The following is an 18,068-nucleotide window of genomic DNA, read 5'->3' on the forward strand; positions in this document are numbered from 1 at the left end:
GTTGTGTTACTGAGACCTCCGTTAGTGCACAGCGTTGCCATATGGCAACAATGCTTATCTTTTTTTTTTTTTTTAATTGTCTGACAAAAGAAAAGTAACTTTTCGTTTCATTCGGGCAACTGAATGCTTTCTGAGTAACATGGTGCGCTTTCGTCTGACCAGATATACTTTTATTTTGTTTTTCACGCACATTACATGCTGGGGCCAGGCCTCTGAAACCAACCTCAAGTGTATATAATTCAATATTCATAAACAATACCTTCAAAAAACAAAATGTAAACACAACGCGTGGGAGGCTGCAGTTTCTTTTTCATAAATAAACCCAGCTTACATCTGATGGCTTTGAAATAAAGTGATAAAACATGATTGTTGCCTTATGGCAACAGCATGCAATGGGACAACGGGAGTAAATGAATACGCTTCCACCAGACACCGATATTTTCTCATCACTGTTGAACATTCCAACTTGAGGTTCACGTCGATTTCGTCACTCTCAAGTTACACACAATGCAGGTTGTTGATTCATTGCTGAGTACTGTTGCCATGTGGCAACGAAATGCGACGTATCCTACAAACATCTGTCTATCAACTGTGCCATTGTCACCAAGCAAAGCCATTTAATGTTTTGCGGTTCAAAATTCACGCGTTAAGGGTTAAATGACTTGGAGCTGTGTAGGAGTCTTGGGTGCTCTGGCTTTGAGGTATCGTGATGTGGTTGATCTTTCCACGGCTTCGGGTTAAGGGATTCTACTGGATACGCTGCACTTTCAAGATCCCATCTTTCGGCATGAACGCCAAAGCCTTTAAGCCACAAGACAACACTCTTCCATCAAAATAAAACCCTTACCAAGTTTACTTGTAAACTATCCTGGTCCTGGACAATAAGACGCATCCATAGTCCTGGACAGTCTGACTCTCAACGATGGTATCTGACCAACAGTGGCATTCAGCCATGTTAACGTTGCCACAGTGATAATATTCCTGGAATAACAGCGGCCGTGGACGGGTTCATGGTTAACCACTGTTATATCCTTAAAAATATTCTGAACACATGCTAATGTTTCAAATGGTGTATTTTTATGGAAGTTTGGTTTTGCTGTACATCTACTACTTTCACCCGTGCTTCCCACAAAATCAACATGCAGTTTGTTCTACCTCCGCAGCTGATGGCAAAAGCTGGGAAAACCGAACTCTTTACGGAACATTCCCCTGACTGCTGCGCTACGCTGTCCTTGTCAGAACTTTCCGCCGCTGCTCCATTCAGAAACGTGGAATCTGGCTTGCCTCTGTCCGTCTACGGTCATAATGTAAAACCAAAATTGGGGTTATATCAAGACATCACCGCTGTCGAGATTTAGTCTATTGCGATGGAGGTTCCATTTGGACCTTCATGCACCAAATACCACATAGAAGGAGCATAAGGATAAGGATGAGTTTAGGCTGCCATGACCCTTTTCATTTCCCTGCCAGGCTCAGCAGAGGCTTAGGGAATGTTGGAAGAGGCGTGGAGCGTCAACTGCTCCACATAACCTGTAATTTAGTACCGTCTTCATCAGCGTCAACATTCCCTGAATGATCCTCATTCCTGACATTAAAACATCGGTGAGGAATGAGGGGAGGGTCAAATGTCTTGGTAGGGAGAAAAAAAAAAAGTCACTGGGAATTTTGCTCCTTTAAATCAGGTTTATTTATTCATTCGCTTCCAGCAAAGGGACACGTTTTTGTCCTTCGTCCAAAAGTGTGTTAATCCCTTCGTAGCTTATTAGCACCTTGTGCCTGTGCCAAGGTCCCTGTCAGGAAACATCTCTCTCCGTCTCTCTCCGGATTTGCCTCATCCTGTCCAGAGTTAAATTATGGATCTGGTAAGCACAGCGCTGTCAGTTATTCCAGCATAGATGCACCGTGCCAAAAGTGCCCGAGGCATAGCCTGGCACCGGAACGGCCCCTCAAAGCACAAAGGCAGCGCTTGTTCCCAAACTTCGAACCCCTCGCTCATTTATGGATTTCTTCCTTCATCCAGCTACTCCCCTGGAGGGCATCGTCTGGCGGCAAGCCTCCTCTGCTCTTCCCTGGTGCAGATCCAGGCAAAGCCTTCGACATCCAACACGGGCAGTTCTGCGCAAGGATGTGTGGTAGGCTCGCACTAAAAGGCACTCATAAAGGCCTAAGCGTGCACAAACAATATCCAGACAGCTCTGTCCTCTCTAAGAGCTTTGAAAGCCATAATCATACTGAACCTCTGGCTAATCTAAATGGATTAAGCCAGGTTCTAGATTGCGAAACACTTTTAAAAGGACTAACACGGCTAATAAAGTCATATTAACCTCGTCCGCCGCTCTTTGGTTAGAGTCATGCCCACATTAGCACCTAAGGGTCTAAGGGGTTTTTCTCTAAAGGGAAAATGAATGGAGTTTTCCCAACATCGCCGCTGTCACGGTAAACAAAATTGCTGAAAGTGTACGTTTTTCCCTCAAATATCTTTGGATCCTGTGAAATATAAGGTTGCTTAGCAGCCAAAATATGAATATTGCTACATGCATGTTAAAATTAATGAAGTCTACTATTAAACATGGTCGCAAATATCCACTAAAATCAGCTACTCGACTGCAGGCCACCACTGCTAAAGCAAATCAGCCACCACATTCGACAAAGACGGTGTTTTGGTGAGGATCCCAGCCGGATGAGGTTAGTTCAAGACACAGTAGCACTAGCTACGTTTATAATTCCACTCTTTAACAACTTTGCGATTCAGAGGATCCGATAATCCGGCTGAAAAACGTGAGTATCGGGAACATTTCTGTTTAGGCCTCTGCGGTCATGGGTCATGCCCAAATTGGTCTAAAGCCAAAAATCCTCGCCATCACGCTCTGTGGTACATACAGAGTTTCAAACCAGATACGTGCACCGATTTCCACTGGATCCTCAGAATGACCAGCTTGATAAGGAGATAAAATATCAATATATGCTACATCCATCCAGCCAACACTTCTGCCCATTAAAATTCTGTTGGATGAAAGTAAGTTTGCTGTTAAAAATCTGTCATTACATACGAAAACACCAACTACAGTCAAAGTAATTACCTACGACACTTCACCAAACTTGCTGGTTTATTTGGGGTAATTTTATTTAGCTTCCTGTCACTTTAGTGTGCAGCAGTGTCGGCTCGCCTGTTGCAAAATTCATAGAGGATCCAGCAACAAAGGAAAAGTGTTCATAGGACAAACTGTAAGGATTTTAGAACCATTTTAACAACCGTTGGACTTGATGGTGCTGATTTTCAAAAATCCCATTCATTTTCCTCGTAGGGAAAACCAGACTGGACCAAGAGGAATGCTGCCAGCTATAGAATTAAGACTGGCTTCTGAGGTCTAGTTTTACCGTCCAGGACTAGGTTCCTACTTCCCAGAACTAGGCTTAAGTCCTATACTCCAGGACTAGGACCAGGTACTTGGAAAAACTATGCAAAGACTCTTCCAGTCCCCTCACTTGCTCACCTTAAATAGCTTCTCTCCGCTACATCTGTACTCTACTCCCCAAAAAACCCTCAATGAATCAATAAACAATCGTCGGAAAGCGAGCAAGGACATTTGGCCGGCATGCGGAATACTTGAGCGGGCCCGTGGAAGACTACACAGCATGAACAGTCCCATGCCCCGGGTTCAGCCATTCCGCTACAAAGAGAATCCCGAATCAGATGGCTCGGGCTCGGCACATCCGACCGCGTTTGATCTCGGCAGCGCGGCATCCTAAGTGTATATAAATAGATGCATTAGCACAAATAAAGTAGGAGAGGGTAGATCTCTGGACATCTGCTTTAGAAGAACACGGTTAGTGGAGCAAGGAGGCAGGGGGCCGGCCAGGCCGCAGAGAGGGGAGAGCCGTGTCGAGAGATTTACAGAACAGTGGACATGCTGCATGAAAAATGTAGCATTGAGGGGAAAGAACAGCACCAAGAACCAACGTTGCAGCTCATGCGCCTTTCATTTCAGCCCATCTCACAGCTCTGGCGAGTGCTTTGTGAGGCGAGTATTGTGGGTAGGTTGTTGGGGTGGGGGGGGGGGGGGGGGGGTACTCATTGTCTTTGAGCAGCATGTTTTCACAGGCCAAGCACAGCAAGTTAATGGGGAAACCTTGTGGGGGTGGGGGGGCTTAAAAAATGGGGGGGGGGTGCAATTTTTGCACTCCGTGCTGCCGAGCCCATGGTCATTAAAGGACGCCAGTCAAAAGGTCAGGTCTGATCGAAACACCCTTTGACAAGTGCAAATGGGATTCCACACCACCAGCACCTTCGACACCACCCCCCACCACATGCGCATGTTTGCAGAAGCTTGTCAGCGTGGATAACGCTCATCTGGGGCTACCCACCTACCGAGGGCTGGCTTCTTCCTGCAAAGCAGCTCGCGACAGGCTGTCTGCAGCAATCGACTTTAGCGGAGCCGCACTGTCCTGGACGGTTAAGGCTGAGAGAGACCATGCTGTCCTGCTAAGGAGCTGCACAGCTGGCTCTGAATACACCCCCAAAATACCTCCCTACCTCCTCACTTCCACAGTTGCATTCATTGAAGAAACCCTCCCTGGGCATTTAAGATTCCTTTCCACACTGCGTTTCCAAGATTTCGAAAGCTTCTTAGGTCCAAACGTCACATTTGAGCGCGAACGTCTCCCTCCTGGAATGCTGAGGCTATTATTTCGGCTACAAATTTACAGCACTGCACTGAGAACGTTAATTATTACTTCCATTACAGATACAAGCGGAGTGAAATATTTAGCGAGCTCCCTCATGAAAGTGCCAAAAACCAACAGGGCCAAGAGTATCAGCTCTCAGAATGAAAAAAAACCCTTTTCCGTCCCGTCTTATCAACTCAGGAAACGCTCCGAAAGACGTGCGACGGGAAACAAAAAGAAGGAGTCCTACGGAAAAGACCAAAAGCAATTACGGCAACACCCGGGGCGCTGTCCATTTGTCATACGAGTGGGAGCGAACCACCGGGGACTTGCGTGTGGTGTATTTGACTTGAGCAATCACCTTGAAAAATGACCCCACATAATAGGACGGTAGGACGGGAATATTTCTCATGTTAAGTAATCTATCCACAGAGACCGCCTCACTTCTACATGACCTACACATGAAAAACTTGAAGCAGCCCAAATCGGACTGATCCGGGGGGGTTGGGGGGGGATGCTTTGTGCAACTTTCAACCGGCTAGATGTCTGAACTCCACGCGCCGGCGTCCTCTGTGTGAAGGTGTTCTTAGAAATTAACTTTGAGATGCATGAAATATGCAGCGCTCTCTCTGAAGGAGACGGGACTGACACACGCTACCTCCCCGCCATGTATAATTCATCGCAGATATTCTAAACCCGAAATAGAACAATCTATCCGCCCCCCCGCCTCCCCTTTCCCAGTCCTCGGAATTGATTGCGAGATGAATATTTCAAAGATTTACGGAGAGGAGACGGCGAGAGAGAGAGAGAGAAGTCCGGAGTGCGCTGGTGATTACTTTCGCCCCTCTTTCAGGCAGTCGCTGATTAGACCCTCTCACAGGCCGCGCACTCGAGCACCAGATTTGCTTCGTTTTCCACATGATTTAACAGTTACGCACCGTGGGCCTCAAAGATTGAGACGGATTCAACGGCTTTCTGGCCAGAGAAGAGATGCCGGCCTCTGTGCGCGGGTACAACTGTCCATACAGGGATGGGAAATCTTTAAATACTGCCGACGATCCTCAAAAAAAACCCCACATGCATGCGTTGTAGCACACTTTTATACAGGTTTATTTTCTCAAGTCTGGGCCCATAACAGGAGACGGCCTATCAGCGCTGCGCCGAAATCAGGAGGAAAATGCCAAACCTAAAATCTGAAATGGATTCGGTCCAATCCTGTAACAAATCCAGCTTGAAAAAGCACATTTTCGTTGTCAGGTCATGTTGTTAAGCAGGGTATTTCCTCCCGTAGCGTAGTATTTGGGTAGCTTTTGAAGCTCACTTAACAGAACTTTTTAAAAAGAACAGATCAGATCCCTGTGAGTATCAGATGCTACTGATTAGATATAAGTACTGGAAAAAGTACTGCATTGTGCCGTGTGCTCTAGTAATAACAGGTTAATATGAGCTGCGAACAATACATTCAGCATCTGCATAATTACAGAAAGCTGAGCGACTTATTCATTGCCATAGCGATTCGTAATGATAGTATTATTCAAAAAGGTCTGTGGGCGGCCGTCTGAGTAAGGGAAAGTCTTTACATCACATGGGAACGACCGAGCTCCCCCAGCATGCGTGCACAGATGCATACATAGATTTTTGTCATTTTTCAGTTTTTGACATAATTTGGAAATGTGTGCTGCTCTCGACGTGGTTTCTGAATTTCACGAGGAATGGACCAAAAGAAATGGCCCAACATGACTTGGAAAACCGTCTGGTTCCATTGACTTGCATTAAAAGTAAAGTATGTTTTTTGCTTCTACTGTAAAGTTGTCATTTTAGAGATCAGGTTTTGTTTAGAGAGCAGAGAAATACATATATATTTCTATCGATTTCAGCGGTCATCACTCAGGACATCACTGGACATCTACCACCCTATCCAGCTAATCCACCACACCAGTTCTAGCTAATTGTTCCCTTCAGAAGTGCCTGAACAGTTGGATGAAGTGGACTTGGACACAAAACCTGCAAAAAGGTAGATCTTTCCACTCTCAGTTGGGCCAATTCTATCAACTTATTCCTGTGTTCAGATTTTTTTGTGACAACCCTCCCAAAAAAACAGCATGTAACTGAGTAAGACATCTGCCTTTGGGGAGCGCATTGAGGGGTCAGCGCCCACCTCTAAACTCTCTCCTTTTGCTCAAGTGTGGGACAGAAGAGATCTTTACTCACAGTCTCTCCGTGTTCCGGGGTATATTCCTGGGAACGCTCTTGAGCCCAAGCCCGTGGCAGTCCACGGTGGTGCCACTGCAGGTGCACAGCGCGGGACAGGCGCTGGAACGGCCGCAGACCAGGGCGCAAAACAGCAGGAACAGTGGCGCCCACTTCCAGCCTCCGGAGTAGCCTCTCCTGGCCATGATCCGCACGTCTGGCGCTCCCTCGGCGCTCCGACGCTTTCTTCTGTCTACTGTTCTCTGGAGCTCTTTCCTCCCAAACCTCTCACAAAGCCGGCACACCACTCTCTACTACTGCTGCTGCTGCTGCTGCTACCAGCAGACGTCCCAGTCGCTGCAGGCTGAGCAAACAAACCACAGCGTGTGGGAGAGAGACAGATTTGACTGTGTGTGGAAGGGGGGGGAGAAAAAAAGAAAAAAAAAAAAAAAAAGTGTGGTTGTGTCCTCAAGTAGGGAAAAAGGGAATGGACACCAAGTCTTCTCCTGTTCTCCTGTTTGGTGGTCCTCAGGCCGGGGGAAGGGGGGAGAAAAAAGAAAGAAAGAAAAAGAGCGTGTCCTCTTCTTGCCGTGCTTGACTTCCTAAAGAAAACTCTCTCTGTCTCCTTGCCTCTCTTTGTGGAGTTGCTTCTCTCTCCCTCTCTCAGCGTCTGCGTCTGGCTCCCTCCCTCTCCACTCCTCCACTGGCTGCCTACGGAGAGAGGAACAGGGGGAATGGCAAAAAGAAAAAAAAAAAAAAACACGTTCTCTCTCTCTCTCTCTCTCTCTCTTACACTCACACACAGCAGTCATCCATCACAAGGATCTACAAATAGCAGCCTCCAGGCTCCTCCCACCTCCCCTCCCCTCCGCCCACTTACCCCCCTCCTTGCCCAAACCCAAACGCACCTCCCCGCACACCCACCTCTCACAGCACCCTGCCTGAACTCCCCCTCTCTCTCACCCCCCACTCACTCCAGTCCCTCAGGCATCCCATCACAACTCAGAGCAGCTACAACACCCCCCCCCCCCCCCCTCACTCCTAACTCAACAAAACCAACAATGCAGCACCCCATCCTGAGATGCAGGATCACCCCCCACCCCCACCCCCACCCCCCAAGAAAAAAGGTGGACAACATTGTGACGCATCAATCTGAACGTGGTTGCTGAATTGATTTGGCGCCGGATTGATTCTTACACCAGCCAATCGAGTAGGTTCTGGTCTGGTATTGAAGGTCTATTGTCTACATTTCAGTGCTGAGCAAACAGTCCGAGTATGAATTAATAACATTAGTCATTTAAATGTATTAATTATGGTGGTTCAGTGGTAGAATTCTCCCCTGCCACGCGGGAGGCACGGGTCCGTTTCCCAGCCAGAGCATAGCGAAGGTTTGGGCAGTCGTGGGCTGGAGGTCAGGGAACTATTCGATCCCCAGAGCTGACAGTCCATGACTGAGGTGTCCTTGAGCAAGACACCCAACCCCCAACTGCTCCCCGGGCGCTGCGGATAGGGCTGCCCACCGCTCCGGGCAAGTGTGCTCACTGCCCCCTAGTGTGTGTGTGTGTGTGTGTATGTTCACTAGTGTGTATGTGGTGTTTCACTTCACGGATGGGCTAAATGCAGAGGTTAAATTTCCCTGTTGTGGGGCTAATAAGGGTCAATAAATCTAAACAATATTTTGACTACGAAAGAAGCACAATGTTAAATGTTAAACAATAAAAATGGACTAAATAAACAGAATTCAGGCATGTTTAGACTTTCAAAGAGCCTAAAATGGGCAAAAGCCAACTATATATATATATATATATATATATATATATATATATATATATATATATATATATATAAATCAGGGAATATAAGAACACAAAGTGGCAAAGCAATGCATATAAATGAGTATATATGTTGCTGTCAGAGCAAAATTATATATATAATTATATATATGTGTTATGTGAAAAGAAACAAAGTTCGACTGTCTTCCAGCCAAAGTTAAAGTTTTTTCTTCTCCCGTAAAATTACCATTTTGGTGAGACGAGTTTTTCTTCAGACATCAGCGAAACGCCTGTCATTGCTGTTGGAAGAAGAAAACATTGCATGTCCATTTTTCCTTTTTTGCCATATTGTCAAATTACCTGCTGCCTTTTACATTGTGCATCAGCTTCATGATGACTGGACCAAAAGAAACGGCCCAGAATGACTTGGAGAACCGTCCGGTTCCATTGACTCACATTGAAAGTACAGCAGGTTTTTTCCTTCTCCTGTAAAGTTACCATTTCGGAGATACGAGTGTTTCTGTGGACAACAGGGACATTCATATTCATCATGCAGACAACAATTACACCAGAACCATATTCAATTCAACAGAGGTGAGGAGGGATCAGGTATAGGGTCCATATCACTGCCCCTCCAACCGAATCTACCCCAGCCCCAACACCCTGAGAGGGCAGGGCAGGATCATATGCTGAAGATAAGAAGAGGAGGAGGGGCTGCCTGGTTACACAGAGGAAGACATAGAGCTTTTATAGGAGCAGGACCGAGGAAAAGTGGTGGGGAACTAACGGTGGAATCCGGGCTGATGGCTGGAACGCAACACGGACGGCTGGACAGGGCGAGAGTGAATCAGAGAGGAAAAACTCTGGCCAGCATCATATCAATTGTCTGGCAACGCACAATGCTGACCTGATGTGCCTTAAGCAAATGAGCCAAAGCATAACGACGCTCTTAATGAAACAGCTGCTCGGTTTAACAGCCGTGACCCATAAAGGAAAACATATCAGCTATAATACACTGTCCAAATAAGCAACCATGGACCACAGTTTCCGGGATAGAACAGGTTTCAAACAGCCCAAAACAGATAAAGAGGCCTCAAAATGCAGAGACGTAATCTACCCGTGGCAGCACTTGTGTGGAAGCAAACCGAAAAGGAAGAAATACTGAGGAAACCGCACATTAATCACGGGATTGAGTGGCTAACCCCTTAAAAGCTCTCATTTCTGGACATTCTCATGCATTACTTAATCACAGCTCTGCAGACCAGTGTTGGGAAGTTGGATTCAGTTTGGTGGAACCAACTTGAGTATCCGAATCAGCGATTCATTGATTCATAAGTCAACTTTCCCGTCTGTAGAGCTGGGATTGACTGGAAATTCCACTGATTTGCCCAAAATGTCTGTATAATTCAGTTGTTGAGGCATAAAAAAAAGTCATACATAATACGCCATGGAATTCACGCTGGTCTGCGCTGGACTTTGTCTACAGCATAAATATAGCTCAAGTGTTTACTACCCAAAACAACCAGTGGACCTACATGTCCGTTTATATGTGACGTTCATGGTGAAATAAACTGTTTAAGGCCAAATGCTCACCATAAAACTACCATGAACCAATGTCTGAATTCATAACCATTTCATGTAGGAACTTTCTGTGAGGGAGCTTTTAGAGGGGGACGTCTGGTTCCTATCACCACCACTGTGAACAGCTCTGACTCGGTAAGTTTCTCTAGAGCGTTTGACACCGAGCGACTCGGTTCACATCTGAATAGTTTAATCATCGATACATCTGTGAAAAGTCAGCAAAGTTCCCCTGTAATACGCATTGTTAATAAGAGATTCTTAATATTTGCTGTGGCATTTGCGGTGCAATTTGTTCGATTCAGTTTGACTCGTGTATCAATTCGTCTGATTCATAGAAAAGAAGCGCTTCAAAAGAATCATTCGTTCATGAGTAAGATTCACGACTCCGGGTTTCGACTCCACCTACTTTAAAACCAACACAGCTCCGGAGCCAGTGATAAAGGGATAATGCAGATATTAAACCACCCTAAATATAGTTTACCATGTTTTTGTAGATTAGCTACAGATGCATAGATTCTACCACGTTAACATTACAGTTGACAACGAATCATCTCAACGATCATTAAGGACGCTTCACTCGGAGCTACTAATCGGACATGCTAAACAAATCATTACCGTAATCATAATTCTTTGAAAATAAACCGTCATTAGCCAATTAACCCGCTTTAAAGTAAAGTTTTCACCCAGGAACCGATGAAATATTATCTTGTTTCTCTTCCTACGAGGTTCAATTTGGCATGTTCGCCAGTTTGTAATGCTAATTTCCCCGTTCCACCTTAAATGATGCAGCAGCAATGTAACTGCAGCACTATTTAAGGTGGAACGGAAAGTTTTAACACGTACAAGCCAACTTCACCTATGTGTCATCCTCCTAACGTGAAACATATCGTTTTCGCTCCTTGGACAGTTTTATGTTTGCTTTGGCTGGAATGATGAAGACAGTGAAGAGCCTCAGAGCGAATCTTCGGTCAGAACGTCCTTTCGAGGGAAAACAATGAAAAAATCCGGAGTCGACTCCAGGCGATTCGACTCTTTGAATCACTGGCCAAGAGTTGGCCCGTACTGCCAGATGTGCTAAAGAATCGACTCTTTGGAAAACGACTCCCCATCGCTACGACCACGTCGAGGTGTTGTTGTGGTGCAGGCTTCTCCAGTAGGTCTGGACACCTCCACGTTTGTTTTATGTAGGACGGGGTTTGATGGGCTTTTTATAAGGTCTGAACAGTTTTATGAACTAGTTTTACTGTCAGACGTTCCTCACTGTGAAATAAAAAGCACTCTCTCCTGTTTTACCTCAGGTTTTGGCGGGAAGCTTGTAGCGCAAAGCCAACATTTCTGACCGAGCTGATGACAGATTTCTCCCGTGAAACTGAAGTAGAAAAAACCTCAGTGCGAAATAATCTGAGGGAAAAAGTGCTAGAACACTGAAAAAGTATGCACAAACAAGGTCTGTGAGTAGAAAGAAGGTGTTCCTCCTTGGGGGCAGAGGTCAGTACCATTCCACACGATCAGAGATCAATAATATTCCCCATGATCAGAGATCAATACCATTCCACACGATCAGAGATCAATAATATTCCCCATGATCAGAGATCATTACATTACATTACATTACATTACATTACCAGCATTTGGCTGACGCTCTTATCCAGAGCGACTTACAATTTGATCATTTTACACAATTGGCCTGACTGCATGTCTTTGGATTGTGGGAGGAAACCGGAGAACCCGGAGGAAACCCACGCAGACACGGGGAGAACATGCAAACTCCACACAGAGAGGACCCCGGTTGCCCGGCCGGGGAATCGAACCCAGGCCCTCTTTGCTGTGAGGCGACAGCGCTACCCAGAGATCAATAATATTCCCCACGATCAGAGATCAACACTAGGAGGCAGTCGTGGGCTGGAGGTTAGGGATCTGACCCTGTGGTCGCCGGTTCGATCCCCAGAGCTGACAATCCATGACTAAGGTGCCCTTGAGCAAGACACCTAACCCCAAACTGCTCCCCGGGCTGTGGATAGGGCTGCCCACCGCTCCGGGCAAGTGTGCTCACTGCCCCCTAGTGTGTGTGTTCACTAGTGTGTATGTGGTGTTTCACTTCACGGATGGGTTAAATGAAGAGGTGGAATTTCCCCGTTTGTAGGATTAAATAAAGTATCACTTAACTTTACAGCATTTGGCTGACGCTCTTATCCAGAGCGACTTACAATTTGATTATTTTACACAGGGAGGCCAAGGTGGTGTTAGGAGTCTTGCCCAAGGACCCTTATTGGTATAGTGTAGGGTGCTTGCCCAAGTGGGGCATTGAACCCCAGTCTACAGCGTAGAAGGCAAAAGGTGATAACCACCACACTAACCAAGCACACTTAACTTTACAGACACTCCACTCCTCTCCAATGCAGCTACAAGTTAGCTTCGAAGCTAAAACAGTCACCAACATGAAGATGAGTACCCCCAGTAAACTGAGGGTAAATATTCCTCCAGTCTCCACACAGACGAACGATTTTCACTTAAAATATGTCAAATGTAATACTGAAGGTTCTCCATGCAGCCGCCTGAACCTCGCAGTGATACGGTCTGCATGCTGAAACATAATCGACCCTAGACGCGTTAAAAAGATGGTTCTTTAGGTTTTGTGGCAAAGGGAATGGTTCTCTTTGGAGCCATGAGTAATGGAGAGCGAAGGCTTCTTTGCATGGTGAAATGGTTCTTCAGATTGGTGGAGAACCTGTTGTATATGGGTCTATGTGGAACCTTTTTGAAAATGGTTCTACACTCTTAAAAAGATGGTTCTTTAGTAAGGAAAATGGTTTGTTATGAACCAAGCACACTCAAAGAGCCTTTGGCATGATTAAAGATTGATGGAGAATGTGCTATATTTGTTTCTGAATAGAACCTTTTTGAAAAGGGTTCTTCTATTTTTACAAGCTTGACATCATAACAATAGACCAACCTCTTTGGGTGCTATATAGAACTCTTCTCGAAAAGGTTCCACACAGAACCATCTAGAGCACATTCTGAAGAACGCTTTCATGATGCAAGGATCTCTTTAATCACGCAAAGGGTTCTTTGAGTGTTCAAGGTGCTGTATAGAACCATTTTCCTTACTAAAGAACCATCTTTAAGAGTGTATATAGCACCAAAAATGTTGCAAGTGATACAATGTCAAGCAGTAGAAGAACCCCTTTTGGTGCTATAGAGAACCATAATCCAGCACATTCTCAACCATCCAATGAACCATTTATGAATGAAATCGTTCTACAACTCATAGTTCCAAATAAAACCATTGAAGAACCCTCTTCTTGAGTGTGTACACCAGTCTTGATTAGAAAGACTTGGCCACGTGCTTTGAATTTTAAACCACTTCAAGGCAAGTTCTAGAGTCTTGTTCGGATCAGTATCCGAGACGAGTCCCTTGGGGTGCACGGCTTAAAATACGGACCTGCCACAGTTCTCCTTTACTAAATGCATTCCCACAGAGACCATCATGTGGGAACGCACCAAAGCGTCCCCTTCTGACCACGTTCATACTATATATACACACACACCCAACGGTTATTCTGAGTCAACCGAGCTGAATCAACAGCATTAATGAGAGGTACGACACCGACAGCACAGTGTTTACTGAGTGAGTAACATAAGAGCTCTTGAAAAAACCGTCACCGAGAGCAGAGAACATCGGGGGTTAAGTGCCAAAGAAAAACCAGCCCCACCGCTCTCTCGACTTCAACACCCTAAACTTAGATTCTGCGAATACCACATTTAGTCCTGTGGAGAGAAAACAGAGCTCTTTTGGGTGTTTGCAGAGACAGAGACACGTACAATGTGTAGTTACGACGCCAAGAATGAAATATCAGGAAAAAAAATAAGGGTGCATAATCACACACCAGCACATTCCTTGAAAATCGTGAAGCTTTTCGGCATGTTACTCCGTCTGAGCTCTGTCCCGAAAGCTTGGGCTCCTTTGCGAGAAAGACCGACCTGCCAAAAGCCTAGAAACGGGGCAGACGTATCAAGAAAGAATGGAAAAAAAACGTCACTTTAACATGATTTTAAAAGCACTTGGAGATGTGGAGATACGGGCGAAGGGTTCTTTATACACACTACATGGCCAAAAGTGTGTGGACACCTGCTCACCCAACGTTTCTTCCAGAATTAAGAAAGAATGTTGTCCTTTCTGCTGTAGAAACTGTCTCGACATTTCGGGGAAGGCTTAGCGCGAAATGCTGGAACATTGCTGTGAGGATTGGACTGCATTCAGCAGCAGGAGCACTAGTGAGGTCATGTATTGAACACTCCATTCCTAAAATGTACTAGCTGGTGCTCAATCGCCCTAGAGAATGCAGCACCACAGCTCAGTGCTGGGGGGCTTCATACCCCTCTAGCCATGCTTGGCATTGGGCATGATTACCTTAGGCTCATATGCGGCTGCTCCAGAGTATTTTTTATGGAGACTAAACTATGTATCTCCAAAATGGTAACTTTACAGGAGAAGGAAAGAACTTTTTTACTTTTAATGTAAGTCAATGGAACCATATATATAGCACAGCATAGACAAACCTCTGAGCCACATGTGTGAGAAGAAACCTTAGCTCACAATTCAGGAGCAGGCAGTATTTTCCTCTCCACTGCTTCCCCCTGTGGTGAATATTAAAATAGCACCATCCCAGCTGTGAGGACAAAAGTTCTACAGTGAAATTCCAAACACAGGAAAAGAGCAATTTAGATCATTTCTATGAAATTTGAAGAATCAAGGAACCAGCTTCTCTCGAAAGTGCATGTGAAGCCCATATTGAGACTAAAACGTACCGTAAACAGCCCAACGTTGATGGGTAAAACAAGTCTCCAAAAAAGGAGTTTTATCAACTGAACACCTTATTAATTTAAAATATCAAGTTCCAGTTTTGTAAGTGAGATGGTGTGGCCACTGCTGTCCAGAGCTAACTCACCAAACCAGAGAACAAGCTGTCCAAACCATTGCTTTGTGGGTGCGTGGACCAGAGAACATCTGGATTCATTCAGAAAAGGCACATCATGCACAAACACTAAAAACAAAAACAGCTTCAACAAGGGAAAAGAAAAAGCAACGCAAGGCCTTCTTCACTGAAGGAACATTCAACTATCCAGATACCTGTAAAACACAAATCACGGTGCAGAAACCAAAATCATACCTTTACGCTTCGCAAACATAAGATAGAGAGTACCTTCTGGGATCATCTGGGCCTATTTTTTACATTTAGACATCAACCTGATATCTTAGGCCTACTAGCTCAAACATGCCCATCTAAAAAACCCATGGCTGCATCAGGAATATCATTAGAGCCACATCCCAAAGACATTCGTGACAAAACGGGCATGTCGTAATTCCTCATTCCACAAAACGTCATGTCAGACAGGCTGTGATTGGCATCTTTCAAGTGTCTAGACCCCACAGGTCAAACCCAAGGCCCATAATCCTCTCCAGACTAAAGGGGTATTTTAATTTTCTGTTAATATTAGCTGGTTTCACAACATGCTGGACTACAGTTCCCAGCATGCATTGCAACTTTACATGTACACTGACTCTCCGACCCCAATGAGTCTATGGGACGCCAATTACACCTCAGATTCTATTCACCCCTGGTCTTGGGAGCACAGGTCAGCTTTTCTAATAGCAATTTTTTGTGGTCATTAATCCAAATCCTAAGTATTTTAAGTGTTAAATATTTAGTGCTGGACAGTAATTGAGTAACTGAGTAAATGTAATTAGTTTCTGTACTTTAGTATTTTTGGTGTATCTGTACTGAAGTTTCTCCATTCTGGACTTTCTCCTTTCACTCCACTACATTTCAGAGTCTAATATCCGACTTTTTCCTCCTACATTTTGAGAAATCTGTCGTTCCTTTTGGTTTCTGTGTGTATAAAAACGTAACATGTCAAAAGGAAAGAAGCGCAAAGCCAGAGCACCAATCAGGGCCCAGCGGTCACTTTGTTTAGAGCTGGTTTTGACCTGTCGGTCATACCGACCCAGTGCAGCACGCGGTTCAACGTCAGCGCAGCAGCGTAAAACTTTGGGAGAGTCTGTTCAACATAAATGATGAACTAACCTAACTTTGTGTAACTAGAGCTCAATATAGAAATATGTCCACATATGCAGTCGAGACTGACGCGGCTTTTTTCTGAATTTCTACAAACACCATTTCATTTTATAGTAAATGAGTTTGGGCTGGTTTATGTTTATGAACAGACGCCTACAGATCAACATAGTAAAGGAGCTCATCTGTGATCCTGAGTTTAAAGCCAGTTTTTATTCAACTGAAACTTGGAACTAAGTTGTAAATAAATCTGAAACTGAAACTTTGCTTGTGTGTAAAAAGTGATTTCAGAGCCACTCGGTTCTCCCTGATGGAAACTGTTTACCTTCAGTGTTTTGTGCTTCTGATCATTTTAATAGACGTCAGCGTCACTAATTAATGACGTTCTATTAAAAGACTGGTTTACCAAGAGAGACGCTGGAGGACTTTCACCTGAAATGAGTTCATGAAGCCAGTCTGGTTATAAAAATGATAACAGGACATCAGAGCCAGAATTCCTCTTTTAGTACTTTTACTTTATACTTAAGTTCATTTGAAGGGAAATACTTTAGTACTTTTACTCAAGTGGAGGTCTAAAGGGAGGAACTTCTACTTTTACTGGAGGAATATTTTACCTTGGGTGTCCCAACTTTAACTCAGGTACATGGTTTGTGCACTTCATCCACTACTGTATTACTTTTTTCTAGTAAAAAATAGCGCTTAAAATATTAATTTAATGTCTTTATTTGTGGTTGCAGGCCTTTTATGAGCTAAATCCAATTCTCCCTAAACTGCTGGACATAATTTATCTCTACCTCGCCTGCTGCTACACTACTTACCTTCACCGGAGAGAGAGAGGAACCCTGACGTTCTCCAGGGGCGCAGGACTGGCGTTTCATTGCTTGGACTTTAAGGCAAGGCATGTTTCATTACATCATCTGCTTTAGGCTAATTTACCCACTCATACCCACATTTTTGAACAAGCCAATCACAATTTGAGTAAAAAAGTCAGTGTTTCATGCTGAAATACACCCAGACTGCCTATGACTGGGATCACTCACGTCATCTGGACACTAATATTGTTGCACTGTAAATACCATTTAATGCAGTTGGATCCGCAGTGCAGTGACATGTTTTTTGTGCATGAAACCAATAAAGTTGACCAAAATGTTTCATTAGCTTTGCCATAGGCCAAACATTAACGGCACTTTAATAGGTCATTTTGGTCTAAATGGGCAAAATGCAACCGTATCAACAGCTTTCAGTCCACTTCAGTGGCCTTCAGCATTCACTGCATTAAGTGGTGTCATTATGCCATCTACTGTCTGCACCTCCGTCAGAGACCCTCCCCAAAAGTAGTTACACCGGTTCATTGACTTACACCAAACCCAACAGCCCATGAGTGATGCCAAACGTAAAGGAACGTCCAAATATTTGTCACCAAACGCTTCTTTCTGCTTCAAAGCAAGTCGTCACCCCTTTAGCCGTTCATGGAGAATTTTTTGACCACGTCAAGAAGAACAAAGTCTGTCTGGAGCTTCCAGGCAAATCAAACTTCTGCTAAATTAATGAACCATAACAAACACCAGACATCAGGTTTTAATGCAATGCTAAATACACGTTAATTACAATCCACAGCTAGAATTAAAACCTGTAATGATGAAGGTGTAAATCGCTGCTGTCGAAACAAAACCTCAAATCTCCAACATAGTAACTTCACAGGAGACGGGAAAAACCTACTCTACTTTAAATGGAAGTCAATGGAACCAGAATTTTTCCCGAGGCATTTTGGGCCGTTTCTTTTAGT

The 18,068-nt window shown here is 44.7% G+C and overlaps 1 protein-coding gene across 4 annotated transcripts in view; it reads right to left on the minus strand.

Annotated features, from left to right (window-relative positions):
* Positions 1–7,558, minus strand: part of slit1a (slit homolog 1a (Drosophila)) — a 150,917-nt gene extending 143,359 nt beyond the window's left edge. For all 4 annotated transcript variants that reach the window (XM_037533010.1, XM_037533008.1, XM_037533009.1 and 1 more), the window contains exon 1: positions 6,877–7,558. In XM_037533010.1, coding sequence (XP_037388907.1) covers positions 6,877–7,061 — 185 coding nt within the window. In that variant the 5' untranslated portion in view covers positions 7,062–7,558. The remainder of the gene's footprint in view (positions 1–6,876) is intronic.
* Between the last annotated feature and the right edge of the window lie 10,510 nt (positions 7,559–18,068).

This window comes from Pygocentrus nattereri, chromosome 22 (assembly GCF_015220715.1).
Source record: "Pygocentrus nattereri isolate fPygNat1 chromosome 22, fPygNat1.pri, whole genome shotgun sequence".
Lineage (NCBI taxonomy): Eukaryota > Metazoa > Chordata > Actinopteri > Characiformes > Serrasalmidae > Pygocentrus > Pygocentrus nattereri.